Below are 14642 nucleotides of genomic sequence, written 5' to 3'. Positions count from 1 at the left end.
GGGAATGACGACATCTCGACATCAAACGATTTACGCTGCACACCACCGTCCCTGTCACAATTGAAAGCGCACGCTAAAATGTTGATAATGGTGTTACGATAGGGGCAAAAAAACGTTCGGGCATTGCTAAAGGGTGCAGCAGAAGCTGTGCGGCATGATACACTCAACATTTACAATCGGACGTGCATCGAGAGTGGTTGCTAGGACATGCAATGCGAAGAATGATGGTAAAACACATCGCACACGCACAACAACAACTACAACAAAAAACCCTCCCCGTCCAGGAAAGTGAGTGGGGAAGAAAGAATTAAATACTCGTCCTCGTCCATTGTAAGGTGATCCGGAAGAGACGAACAGCAGGGTAGAAGGGATGCAAAAGATCAAAGGGTTTTTGGCTACCATATTTGTAGGCGATTTGAATCCGTCTGCTCTGTCATCTCTTTCCCATGCACAGCAACGGGATTCAATCTCTCAACCCTCATTAGGGTACACGGTTGTAAATCTAATTTCAATTTCGTACCCTAAAATCATGTCGCTAATCCTCGATAGCATTCTGGCAAGTTGTTTCTCACTGTTTCGCTCTTTTTCGTAATTTTCAACAACATATTTTGTTTAGCAGCCATTATCGATTTCTTTTTAGACAGATAAAATAAAGTAATGTAATAAAAATAGTTTAAAATTTTGTTTAGTTACGTTTTTTTCATATTATAGTACAATGGTTGACTTCTTTTTCACGTCATGTGTGACTTTGTCCTTCGAATCTTAAGCATAAGCGATTTAGTTTAGTAGCAATTATAACGTACATGTTGGAGGCAGCTTAATGGTTTAGTGGTATTGGTGCTGGTTTTTCACACGACAGGTAGGGTATAAAATCTCATCGCAGCCAAAGACATACGTGTGCCATAAGAGATGCCTATATAAAAATAGTTTCCCTCCTTTATAGCTTGCTTTATAGCATCCTCCTTTTTAGTTAACTTGTTGCTGCGCTAAGCGTTACCGGAACTAGAGATGAGAATAACAATTCATTTTAGTGAGTCAACTCAGAGTGAATGAGTCGTTATTAGGAGTTAGCTCGTTTAACGACTCATTTCGGAGTTATTAAAAAAACCGGCATAAACGTATAAGTTAAGGTTCGGTGATTTTACTCACTCATGAGTGTAAGCATGTAGTTGTGGTAGAGTCAAAAATTTATAAATTACAAAAATTTAAAAATTGATTTATTTTAATGCGAATTTGTTGCAATAAGTTTCTTTTCACTCAAATAATGCTTTAAATTAAAAAAAGAATAAAAAATCAGAAAAAAAATTCAAAAAAATTTTCCACTCGAAAATTTCATAAGGCTTACCCCTTACGATTTTTTTGGGAAATTTTGCAAAAAAATTTAAATTGTTTTATTTTAATGCCAATGGGTTGCAATGAGTTTCTTTTCACTCTAATAATGCTTGAAATAAAAAAAGAGTGAAAAATAATAAAAAAATCAAAAAATTAAAAAAAAAATGAAAGTTTTCCTCATTTTTGCACCAAATTTTGCCTATAACTCGGTCGGTATCCAACGAATCGCCAATCTTTAACCTGTGGTCGATAGATGGCACCAAGGGCTACATTTTCTTCTTGGACAGCCATGCCCTCAGATGTCTGTGCCAGAAGTTATTCGAGGAACCAAGTTCCTTACCCTGTTTGAGAAAATGTAAAATTTTCCTCATTTTTGAGCAATGTAGCAAAAATTTGAAATGTGATATATTTTGATGGGAATTTGTTGCAATAAGTTTCTTTTCACTTAAATAGTGCTTTAAATTAAAAAAAGAATAAAAAATCAGAAAAAAATTTCAAAAAAATTTTCCACTCGAAAATTTCATAAGGCTTACCCCTTACGTTTTTTTGAGAAATTTTGCAAAAAAATTAAATTGATTTATTTTAATGCCAATTGGTTGAAATAAGTTTCTTTTCACTTAAATAATGCTTTAAATAAAAAAACAGAATAAAAAATCAGAAAAAAATAAAAATAATTGAAAATTTCATAAGGTTCACTCGCACATTTTCGTTTCAACTCACGTATTCACTCGTTTTGCGACTCGACTCACCACTCATGAGTGAGTAAGTGAAAAAAGAGTCGCTAAAACTCCTCGTGGCGAGTGAACGAAACTCGTTCACTACAACGTTTCAATTCACTATCTTACTCTTACTCACTGTGCACATCGCTAACCGGAAGCCCAAACAAGTTAATAAAAAAGAAGAAAACAGTGAAAAACACAGATTTCATAAAAAAACACATAAGAAAAAATGCGTGTGTTTGTTTTTATTTTACTATAATCAAAACGAATGGGCAGTTAGTGATGATTTTGTATCGCAATAGAAATAAAAAAGTTACTAAAAGTATATGTATAAAAAAACACGATTTACTCGATCAAACCAATCAAAATTGCCACAACGATAGCACCATAATTGTTCTATAGTTTATAAAAAATGTACGTAAACATTAATTACACTGCTCGTCGACCGGACTAGAGACAATGCATCAATTAATTAAACAAAAAAAACATGCTATAAAATCAATAGCTATAAATGTTTTAGTACACAACGTCATGTGTACTTCCCTGTCTAGCTTGTTCTTCACACATGCATTATGCACAGAGAAGGATGACCCGTAACGGTAGCAGGGGATCACACAACATGGCGTGAATTTATTTCAACTCACGTGTAATTTATTTAAGAAAGAACATTTTACAAACATTTACCTTTCGCAGCACAACGGAAGAAGAAAAAAAGCATAAATGGCAATATGGCGGTAAGCAAAACGGAGGCAGGAAAGGCAAAACCGAGTGGAAATATCAATTACTGCATAATTATGGCACAAAACATCCCTCCACAGAGCTCGTTTGTCTTGACACGCGTCATCATCGATGTCGTGGCGTGATACACACTTCAAGCGCTTCTTCGCTTCTAAAGCGAAAACCGAAGGGGAAAATATTTGTCACCCAATCCCGGGTATCGGGGATTAGTTTGCAGAAAAGGGGTTCTCTCTCTCTCTGTTTGACTACTTTCACGGTTAAATCCTTTTTTTCCAAAATTACATCCTCAATACTAGCAGAAATTTTCTTGAGAAAATCGTTTAAAGCATTTAAAATAAGAACTTTGAGGGATTCGATAAAGGGTCCTATATTTGAATTATTGAGCGTGACAAACTTTTATTTGAAAAACATATTAGATGCGTTAAAACGAACGTTGCCTGTTGTACATAGAACAACTTGAAAATCGTTCTCTCCAGCGGTTCAAACACATCTCTTAATAAAATAAATCAAATATTTACAACATCCCCCAACAAAAAAAAACAACTAAACTCACCGGTAACGCCAGTTTGGGATTAAAAATGGCACCTTAATGTAGCCGCCTTTCGCACAAATCGTCCCACTAATGGAAAGCCAAAGCTCAAGCGAAATTCACAGCAAAATGGCAAGGTAACGCAGCTTCGTTTTCGCAGGACACGCGCAAAGTCGTTACCGGGGGGGGCCTTTCAACGCTAGCCGGGGCTTTATTTTTCATTTTACAGTTCACACTAGCGCAAAACGGTTAGCAGGTCAGTGCCTTAGCAGAGATGTAGGGGCGAAGCATCTAGAGTTGCCTGCCCGCGCGTTTTCATCAACCCGCCCCCACACACAACCACACCCGCCCGGGGGCCACACATAACGATGCGGATTTTCCACTTCATCGACGAGGGCGAAAAATACGGTTGGGGGACGGGGTGTTGATACAGAGGAAATGAAAAGCGAATAGCTGGCAGGAAGATTTGCTCAAAGATCAAAGGAAAAACTTTACCAACCGGGAAGGGGGCGGGCGGGAAACCCAGGGGGTAGTGGGGGGAGTGGACAGAGCCGCACCGACTCAACCCGAACCAGGGTGCTTCCCGGGATTTCTGTGTGAAGCAGATTTTCGTACTGGTGGGTCCTTTGCTGTGCATAAAAAGGAAGTGAGTAGGAGAAATGGCAAGGCTCTCCTGCGCCTCTGCCTCTGTTTGACGGTCGTCTCGTCAAACGAAAGCATGACAAACCCGCTCGAAGGTTCGGTTGGCAGCAGAGGCGTGTGCAAGTCCCTCGCAGGCAAAAAACGGAACACACACGTGTACGACTATCAAAAGGACACGGTTTTTGGAATTGTAGCTCTCGGTAGCGAAACCAAGCAATACCATCGCTGACCGATTTCCTTTGTGGTGTGGAAAGCAAAACTGGAATGTCTTTTTGTTGTTAGAAACTTGAGTGAATGCGTAGTGGTTTGGTGAAAATGGCTGCCTGTAGCAATTAAATCCCTAATGACATATGCAAATGTCAATACACTTATTAAAAGTAATATCAGACAGCCGCCATTTTTGTTTGTGTTGCTGAGATTTGCAAATTGAAGTTTACTGAAGATCTTCTTCTTGCCTAATTTAGTAATTTTCCCCAAAGAAAAAACTGTCTAGTTACCTGTCATACTCATAGTGACATTTTGACAACTAAGTGTAACGCTCTGTAACGCTTCTTTTTTGAAGCACAGTGTAAACAGACCGAATTTGATGGTTGTATACTACAACAGTGATATTGAAGTAGCTTGGGTAATGTATTTTTTAGTAGTCAGGCAACAAGTGATGATAAATCCGATTACGCATTAAAAAAAACCCAAAACTTCCAAAAAAAACGCAGAACGAAATAAATGTCAAAATTTCCTTGAGGAAAGTTTGTTCGTCGGCATCGGGGTTAAAACGGGAAATGATGTGTGACGGTTGACCATAGGCTACCTTGGCAAACAAATAAACCAGACAAATGCTGGTAAGTAGTTTACCTTTAGAACGAGGGAGAGAGAGAGAGAAAGAGAGGGAATGAGAAAGAAACCGGAACGTAAAGAGCCGGGAGGTTCTGTTTGCCAGCTCACTCAATCTGGCCACACGCTTGAAGAGGTCCACGTGTCCACACATACCGCCGGGTGTGTTTGCACTTTCCATTTGCGGTACCATTGCGGAAACCCACTTAAGGTAAAGCGGACAAACCCGACTAAAGGAGCACCAACAGGCAGAAATTGGGGCGTGTGATCGAGTATTGGCGATTTTTAAAACAGCGCAATACCTTGAGAGATACCTATAATCTGGTACGTTAAGACTCAGCTTATCCTCAGCATTTGTCGTCGAGCTGGGAAATGAAGATGCTCAGTGAAGATGGAGAAGATAAAACAAAAAAAAACCGTCAACCTGAGCTGAGGGGGTTTGCAGGTAATCTCTTTATCCTTAATAGCATTCAGTGTTTGTCAACGTTTGGACCTTCGGATATTCAAGATTCGAATCCAGACAATTCCAGTTTTTTTTTTGCTTTGCTGGGGAGCAAAGCCAAGCAATGCTCTCCACTGGACGCGTACGCACGCATACACACCTCCACAACTTTGAGACGAGCGAGTTTCAGCCATTTCCCGCGCAAAAATGGTCGCCTTTTCATGATGGCTTCAGGCATCGGCCGTGGAATAAAGGCGGAACAAACCCTCCTCCGGTTTCGGTGTCTCCGCTCATCTGCGTGATTAGGGATTCTCTTTGAAGTTTTCGACATTGCCATCGGTGAAGAACGTTCGTCTATACCCGGGGCCCAGGCTTCCACCGTGTTCCAAATGAAGGGCTTCCTTCTGTGTTTTTTTTTCTTCCTATTTTCCATCTACCGCATCTTTTCACTACCCTCTATCCTCTTATCTTTTGCCTTTGCGAAATCTGGTGTGTGTGTGTTTGTTTTACGTTGTTGTTTAAGGGATACACGTGGCAATAACATGCGAAACATTCCAACCACCAGAGATCCAGAGAGTGCTGGATAAGTGCGCGGCAGACTCGACGTATGTACAAAGAAAACGCGCGTTATGGTGATGAAGCGCTGAAAACGAAAATGATCAACATATTGCTTCTTTGGGGTTGGGTGCACCAGAGATATTCGTCTCTTGGTGTATGCGAGTTCTTCACAGTATTTTGTAGGTAGCTCAGTATTTCATTCATTTATTGCCAGCTTTCAAAGAGCCGGACTTGTTACGGCAAAATCGAATAGAAATATATTTCTAGTTGATAAGCAATTAGTAGTACACTTCTGGAACCATTTTACATTTCAAATCAATGTCCACAACTTGATGTCTTATTCGTTTGCTCTATGTTTGGAGAGGTTAGGGTGTACCAGGCACAACAAAAATGCGCTTTATTATGTCATTGAGTTGTCGCTAATGGAGGGAAGAAATTGCCTTGCTTGACACCAAATTATATGTACATCCACAGTTCCTTCATTCCGTCATCAATAATTCATCTGTTTTTTCCAAAGCAAGATGTCATTCGGCGAAATTAAGGTAACCGGATATTGCTGCTCAAAAGTGTGTGAGTGTGTGTTTTTTTTTGAAGAACCTCTACCTTGGTGACAGAACAGAGTTGTTGCACTAGTATCAACTATTCATCACCCGTTACACCGGTGGACTGAACTATGGGAACAACCACAGTTGTACATCGCAAGGCGCTAATTGAAGCAAAACCCCAACCGGGACCTGTGGCACGGGTAAAAGGCCCTTTGCTTTTATTTTCCAGTGCGTTACAGGTATAATTACAGCACATGCGAACGATGCACACCAAAGGGGGGGATATTCTCTTTTTGATCGCCATCTAGCTATTATCCAATTTTGCCTAACTGGGGGGGTTGGGCGGAAAGTTTGCTCAAACTGACTGGGTGGTGCAACATATATTTCTAACGCAATTAAACTTGTGCAACATCTAAATTGACCCCTTATTTTTTTCCTTTTATACTGTGTAAATCAAAATTTAGGCAAGATGTCCATAACGCCTACTCAATAACGCCTCAAATTACTTTAAAAAAAGAGGTTTTCCTCAAGGATTTATGCATATAACAGTATAACAGATACTGTTATATTATTACTAGAGTATAACAGAAAGAATTTCATGCAATTGTTTCAGTTTGCTAAGGATTTATGTATATAACAGTATAACAAATACTGTTATATTATTACTTTAGTATAACAGAAAGAATACCATACAAATTGTTTCAGTTTGCTAAAGCTATCAATCGATTTGGAATCGAAAAGAGACACCATTTTCAATTTTAGTACACGCAAAACCCCATCAGATGATGGATAATTTTCCTTTTTCGACATATTTAACCGTTCCTACAGCGCAAACATGTACTGCTAAAAAAGGATGTGGGCGTTATCCTTCCGCACGCACCACACCAAAAAAAAAGGGGAACCATATCCTAAGATCTTGCAGACGCAAAACGTGAGTTGAAACACGGAGGGGGAGTTTCCTTTGATCTTTCACTCGTCGACGATCTCTCGGTCTCCCGTGTCTCCCCGGACACCGTTCCGCAGCAATAAAGGAGCAGGCGCTTGTGTTTTGTGCTCGGCTTCGCTTTCTGTCCTTGTTTTCCCCCTCCCCCCCCCCCATTCCCAGTCCGCTTTTCGCGCATTTTCCTGAACACGCTGCTTAAACCCCGTCTGGAATATTTCAAAGCACTTGCCATGCTAGACGAAACAGAATCCATCCGTGCGTCGTTATGGCAACAGGGTGTCGACGTACCGACTCTTCGGCCCGCCGGTTCGTTTTACCTTTTTTGCATCCTATATTAATTTCCCCTTTCACCTACACTACCCACCCGTTGTTGTTGCTTTTGTTTTTTTCCCCCGACTTATGTAAAGTTTTTGTGAAAGTTTTTTTTTTTGGTTAGAATTGTTGGAAAATTCTCTGGAACGGGTAAAGGACAAACCCAATTTGGCTAAACCTTTTTACCAAGCTGGTGAGATCATTACGAACACCCGGAGAAAACTGGCAATCAAGCACAAAATGGAAAACGCAATTTCCTGTCATTGATAAATGTAACCGTCATATGATGGATTACTGTGATCGTTAAATTGGTTTAAAGAAGCTTTAAAAATGTAACACAAAAAACTTTAAACATGATTTTTTTTTGTTGTGAAATTTGATTTTTGTTCTTTATAAAACATTTTAGCAAATGGCTTATAAGACAAAAAATTTAAATATGTTTATTTAAAAAAAAAAACAAATTTAATTATTCGCCCTCGGTTTCTGTACACTTTCTTAGTGGTCACTATAATAATTTAAAAAAAAAAACATCCATATCACCATGTCATCGTTCATGTCCTTGATACTAAGGTTAGGCAAAATGTACCAAAGCTATGGTAAAACAAAACGAGAGCATTGTAATGTTTGTGTTACACAATTTTATGGCACTGTGTTCAGTGCAGTTTCGTGATCGTGTTCATACTTGATCGTTAGCACAGATAATTTCATGCTGATAATGCAAAAGCGATGTGACGTCGATGCATACTATAAGCATTTTTATGGCAGCGTTACTGGAACACTGACAGCTGGTAACGCACGGTGTTAGTACAGTTATGTTATTTACCGCTTTACCGCTTATTTGTATAGTGATGATTATTTTGCTGGTGAGCTTGTGGAAGTACGCTATTGACACAGTGGACAGAAAGGACATAAAAGAAAAACAACAAGTTGAAAGATTATCAGAAAGTGCACTCGCCGTCTGACTATGTGTTTTATAGTTCTTCGCCTGTTGAAGTAATTAGTTTTCTTTACGCAATGTTTTATTTTTTGCAAATAATGTTTACAAAACGTAATCTTGACGTTTATTATTAAAAACGATAAGCTTAGGGACACTTCTAACGTCAGAAGACTGTCAAGTGTATTGAATGTTTTAAACTATTGAAAGATTGGCACGTTACTATTCTTGATAGTTTGTTAAAATCTATTCTTCACGCCAATATGTTCTTTGTAAGGAATTAATAAGAAACATAAAGAAAACTGCAATAAATGTTTTCTACAGCTTGCCGTGCAATGAACCTATATACGCAATAGGGTCATTTCATTACATGCATCAGCAACATGCATTCGATCCGTACGATCGTGCAAAAAGGTTCCGCCAGCTTCCTAGCCACGGCCATAAAGATTGTAAAATCAATTAAACACATTCCCTTCTGTTTGTTTTATGTGTACCGAGAGGGAGTTTTTTTTCGTCCTACATTTGCATGCTTTTCTTCTCTGCCTGCTTGACATTTTCATATCAGTGCGTTCGATCTGCCATTGCGACGTGAAACTGTTTAGAACTATTTGTTTATATTTGCATGGCATGAAATTACTTCCCTGTAGCAAAAACATTTCAACTACCGGGTGTTTTTTTCTTGTTGCTTACGCGGCGGTGTTGTTTTGAAGCGATAACAATGCGGGAATGTTTTTTTTATTATTTTTGCTCTTTTTAATTTTCATTTCTATTTCTAAACTAATCAACGATAGTGTGGCACCGAAGGCACAAATCAATAGCAAAACCTAAGGCAGGGAATACCGTCTAGATGCAGAACACAACACTGTACTAAAAAAGGTCTAAATGTGATGTATTATTTTCAATGTGTCACAAATTAAGCACATAGGAGGGATTAAAAATATCAAATAAGTCAAGTTAAAGACTATTAAACTCAAAAAAAACCAATAAAGCCCTGAGAGAAAATAACCTCAAAAGTGGACAAGTTCTAAGTCAAGTACAACTGCTTCACATCACATCAAGAATTCCTATTGTTTGCGTGAAAACAACCAGAATTTCTGGTGTTCAGCAAATTTACCATACTATCTGCAACAAATAATACCATTCCAAGACACTGAAATAGAATATTACAGCGCATAACGCATAACACAAATTTTTAGTACATTTAGTACACATGCATAGTACAAACTATTTAATTGATTGATTTAAGGATGATAATTATTGTATCATAAGTAGTAAAACTACAAAAAAAACATGTGAAAAGTGTGTCTTTTTGAGCAAAATTTTCTATTTCTTCAAGTAACATTAGCAACTTCACGTTTAATCACTGCACAGTTTTAGTACACGAATATTGCACCGCATACTTAGCTGTCAGTTGTAACATTTTAGTACTTTCCAAGGTTTCTTACTTCATTTGAAGTAAAGAAAAGGACTACTTTTATAAATTCTGTCACATTTTTACTTACATCGTCGACGTTTTTTTTTCTCAAGTGTCAGAATACAGTCCTATAAGGATATCTAAGATCTCTAAGATATAGCATTGAAAACGAAAATTAAAATCACTAAATCGAGACAAATGCAGCAGAAACCAACGTCAACAACTATTCCTATATCGGGATTGGTCTAAAAAAAAACAAACAAAATTCTCAAAGAACAATTCACGCTTACATTCACCCAGGAACTGTAGGTACTCCATCGTCCCGGATCATATGGCCATTATTGCTGGAATTTAGCTTTGCAACATACACACAATATATTCAACTTTCGTGTGGTTTTGACCCGGCAGTGCTCTCGGTAAAATTACCATACGGTACGGTTGCACCGGGGGCCCAAAATAACCAGAAAACATGCCGCAAAGTCATTCGAGTGTGAACGGTTCGATCTGTTTACGGTGTGTACAGGCAGAGGTTGGTAGTATTTGGTGGATGGAAGTTTTTTTTGTTACGTTTGATAGTAGTAAGGCTTGCGTTTACGTTGAGATGATGGTGGTGATGATGTTAGCGTGTGGATATGCCCCAAAAAAGGATATCCTCTGGTTTGTTTGCGATTCTCACTGCTGCTTACACAAGGCAGAACCCACTGTAAAACTCACAGTTCTTAACACCCGGAAGGATAGCAGCAAATCAAGACTCACTTCCTTCGTACACTTTTCGCATTATTTTAAAAAGCACAAACGAGAGATTTCTTAAACTGTAGCACTTGAATCACGAAACTAAACACCCTCAAAACACCAGACTTTGCGCACGTTTCTTAACCTTGGGCAGAGCAGATCTGACCGAGTCGCTCGGCACGTACGTACAGTGGCTTATGCACGAGTCCTGGACCGTTGTGCGCTCATCGCATCCGTAGGCCCTTCCTCGCTGCCTGGTGTTGGGGGTTCGGAAGATGCGCACAATCACGACCGCGACCAACGAGCGATGAGCGATCAATAAACGATTGTCGCTGCATACCGTTTGCATTTATACGGGCGGGTTCGGTGACTGACATACCGGTCGGCTGTGTCGGCAGATCGGCCAGGGTGGATATACACTGAGGGCATCCTTCCAACGTCGTAAACGTCAATCTCGGCGCAAAACCACCCCGCAAAAAAATCCCCCCGTCCTCTACTATTCAATCAAACATTTTGCTACCCTTTACCCTTTACCCTTTACCAGGGGGGGGGGGGGGGGGTTGGTTTGTGTGTTTGTGCGAATCGTGTAATAAAAAATTTAAAGAAAAAAAAAATACGCTTCGCGACTATAAAAACACATAACACATCTTTTGAGATTTTTTTTATAGATTTTTTTCTCTGTTCGTTCTCTTTATATTCCGCGAGCTCCCGGGCCTAACCGTAGTTGTAAAAGGCAAAGACATTTTCATACGTTTTGATATGTTCTTCCTTTGACGGGTTTTTCCTTCTAAGGCAGCCATACTTATGAGATATGTTCAAAGGAGGAACTTAAAAGAAAGGAACTTAGGAGGAGGAGAAAGAACTGGAGAAAAAAAATGTTTAACTTTGAAAATACCAACAAAAAAAATCACATTCATTAAATGAGCTACGCACACACACACATAGCAAAACTGCGAAAGTTTACTCCCACGCTTGGTGCGCCCTTTAACGTTCAGCAAAAAAAAAATCTGTGTACATATATATGTAGGTATATACATATATATGTGTGGTGGGGAAAAAAACCCCCCTTACATATCTATGCTTCGTGATGGAAAGATAGTGGAAATTGAGGGTGGTTGTGCGCATTATGCTACCGGCGCGTTCTAGCGCATACCATTTACAGTAAATCGGTTTCACCAATCAGCGGAACGGAAGATGTTTAGTGTGTATCCCTGCCCAAAAACGCACACACACACACAAACATTAATTTCTCTCACATTCTGACGGATTGGTTGAAGCATTTCGCACGGGAAGATGGTTATGATTTTATCAAAATTCCTCTAGTCGCAAAAAAAATGTTTTTTTTAGTATTTTTAGTGTTTAATAATATTTGTCTAAGTTTTTATTAGTAAACTTTTTTCTAAACAATTTGAACCTTGAAACTTATAATATAATAACACTAAAAGCGGAGCGAGAATCCATCTTGGAGAGAAGAAAGCGCCTAGATGTATGCAATAGTTGACAGTTTGAGCCTTATTGGGGGTTTTATTGTTGATTTTTAATATGCTGAAATAGGCATGTTATGAGCTTTTTACAGGGTTACTAAGAGAATATCACGGTTTTGATCGAAGTAATGTTTTACAAGAATTGAAGCTTTTTGCTGACAGTTGAGTTGACAGAAAAACTTCATTGGAATGAGTTTAATAGGATATTTAAAAAAAAACACATATCATTTACATTTATTCTTCCCACTGATGCATACCTAGCTGTGTGCACTTTCACAAAAGCTTTATGAAGATATTTCGAGTGAAGTTTATCCAAAAACGTCACTAGTGGATGGGATGAGGGAATGTAATTTTCACGATGTTAGTATCAGCATCACGGTTTTACAGACAAAATACAACTTTTATATAAAAACAAACGCTATACAACTTAATTAGTTAACAGTTTTTACTGTATTATTCGTTTTTTTTAAGGATGTGAACGGAACATAACACACGCAGACAGGCGCGTTCACTCAAATTAACACAAAGCACTAATAAATTTCACTTCCAATTTTCTAAAAACACTTTTAGAATATGAATAAACAATTTTACCCCGTTTTTTTTCCTAAAGGACGAACAAGTTCTTCAAATGAACTGTTGAGAGGTAAACCACATTTCGAATTTGGTTTGTGTGTGAAAAAAAAAACAATTTAAGTCACGAATTTTCACTTAGGTGCTTCGAGAGCACCAGGACACGATACCGCTACCGTAACCGTTCTTGACGCAATAAGGCAACACATCCAGTCCGGCAAACGGGCAAGGCGGTCCACAAAGATAACGGCCCGTGAAAGTGAAGATATTTTCCCAACGGCATCTGGTGCTCTCTTTCCTGCTTAACGTATCACGGTAGTGCGCGCTCTAGTTCCAGTGATTGAATTTCCATTTTTGGATCACTTTCACAACTATCCTGGCAGGCCGTTGTGTGCGTGAGCAGGACACGGAAGCGAGAGAGAACAATGCGTACTTCCGCCATTTTGTAGAAATTTATAACCAGCGGAAAAAAGCCTTTTTTCGGTTTGGCTCCACCTTTTCCAACTCCACACGGACGATTTCCCCAGCTTTCTTTTGCAAAACAAACAACAAAACAGCACGGCAGTAAGGATGCTATAGGAGTGATATCATTCATTGCTGTGTTGTGAGAACCGTTCCCCAATGTTGAAGGTACGATAAGGATAACACGACGGTCCTCGTGTGCTCGTCAATGCTTGCGTGCGCATCTATTTTTCCCCCGATTTTCTTTATGCCCAGGGGCGGGAAATATTCCTGCCGACAAAAGGGCAACACTTGCGTACGAACGAACGACGTCCTTCAGGGAGTCCTACCGGGCGAACAAGTTAGTTGTATTGCTACCAGATGTTGTCCAACGGTAAAGGACAGTGCGGTGTCTGCTTTCAGGGCTGTAAAACCATGTTGTTCGCGTTCTTTACCGCCCAATTTGTCACACTTCGTCGGTACTCACACTGCAATTCGATTTCGGTGAAATTAGAACAAGCTGGTAAGCCTAACGATAAGAGAACCGTGTGCATGTGGGATTATATTACGCGTGAAAGGACACGGACAAGATACTTTCACTTCGGACTCTTTTTTCTGTGTGAGTTCTAAAGCCGCAACGAAAAAAAAACGCATATCAGCAATGCTAGACAGTTTGTCTACGAGGATGCGGTAACTGTGTGATGGTGTAACGCATCATTTAGCATCGAAATTTAGTGTTTCTCGGCAGGCGGTAACTACCGTGTATGTTTGAACCTGATACATGCATCAAAAAAGCACCGACAGGTTAGAAAAACACCCAAGGAGTTCTCAGAAAAATCCAAGAGTTATACAGAGTTATACCAGGGGAAAATCACTTTAAGGACATAATAAAGGAGTTTCTATTTTGTTGTACTAAAGCTCTTAAAAAAACGTTATTTATTATTAAGTAGACGGAAATAAGGTATCTTATTAATTAAGATACACTATAAAAAAGCGTTACATAGATTATAACAATTGCTATGGAAAACCCTGCATGTATAACACTACCGTTACGATACCTTTTTTTTTAGTACAAAATAATTATAGCACTAACGATATTTTGAGCAATAAGATTTAACTTATACAAAAAAACATTCAAAATTTTTTTTTTTTTTAATTGTATCTTGCCGTTAATGTATGTAAGGTATGGTCAGCATTTCGTTTATAATTATAGCAGCGGGATATGTTGCAAAACTTATATTACGGTACAGCTGACCTGCAGGTGGTAATCATCAATGCGATGTTACGATCATTGCGCACAGTTATCGAAATCATCAAACTAAACTAACCGAGCAACATCAGTGATCTTCGCTCATCGTCAGATTCTATTAATTTCCACCTGAGAGATGGGATACGTTATTAATTGATTTTGTGTGATGCGTTATGGGGAGCGAGAGGGGGGGGGGGGGGGGGGGTGGAAGGAAGGACGACAAACCC

At 39.1% G+C, this 14642-nt stretch overlaps 1 protein-coding gene across 15 annotated transcripts in view; it reads right to left on the bottom strand.

Moving 5' to 3' along the window:
• LOC125770676 (armadillo segment polarity protein) overlaps positions 1-14642 on the bottom strand; it is a 35929-nt gene that overhangs the window by 13510 nt on the left and 7777 nt on the right. For 2 of the 15 annotated variants that reach the window (XR_007419232.1, XM_049440701.1), the window contains exon 1: positions 10861-11147. The exons of 8 other annotated variants lie outside the window; for them this stretch is intronic. Coding sequence is in view for 3 of the 7 variants with exons in the window: in XM_049440701.1 (XP_049296658.1) it covers positions 10861-11020 (160 nt within the window). In the remaining 4 variants the exon portion in view is untranslated. 5 more of the 15 variants (XM_049440688.1, XR_007419231.1, XM_049440681.1 and 2 more) reach the window with 5 other exon arrangements.

This window comes from Anopheles funestus, chromosome X, assembly GCF_943734845.2.
Source record: "Anopheles funestus chromosome X, idAnoFuneDA-416_04, whole genome shotgun sequence".
NCBI lineage: Eukaryota > Metazoa > Arthropoda > Insecta > Diptera > Culicidae > Anopheles > Anopheles funestus.
The sequence above is the reverse complement of the archived record's forward strand: the minus strand, read 5'-3'. Positions and strand labels throughout refer to the sequence as shown.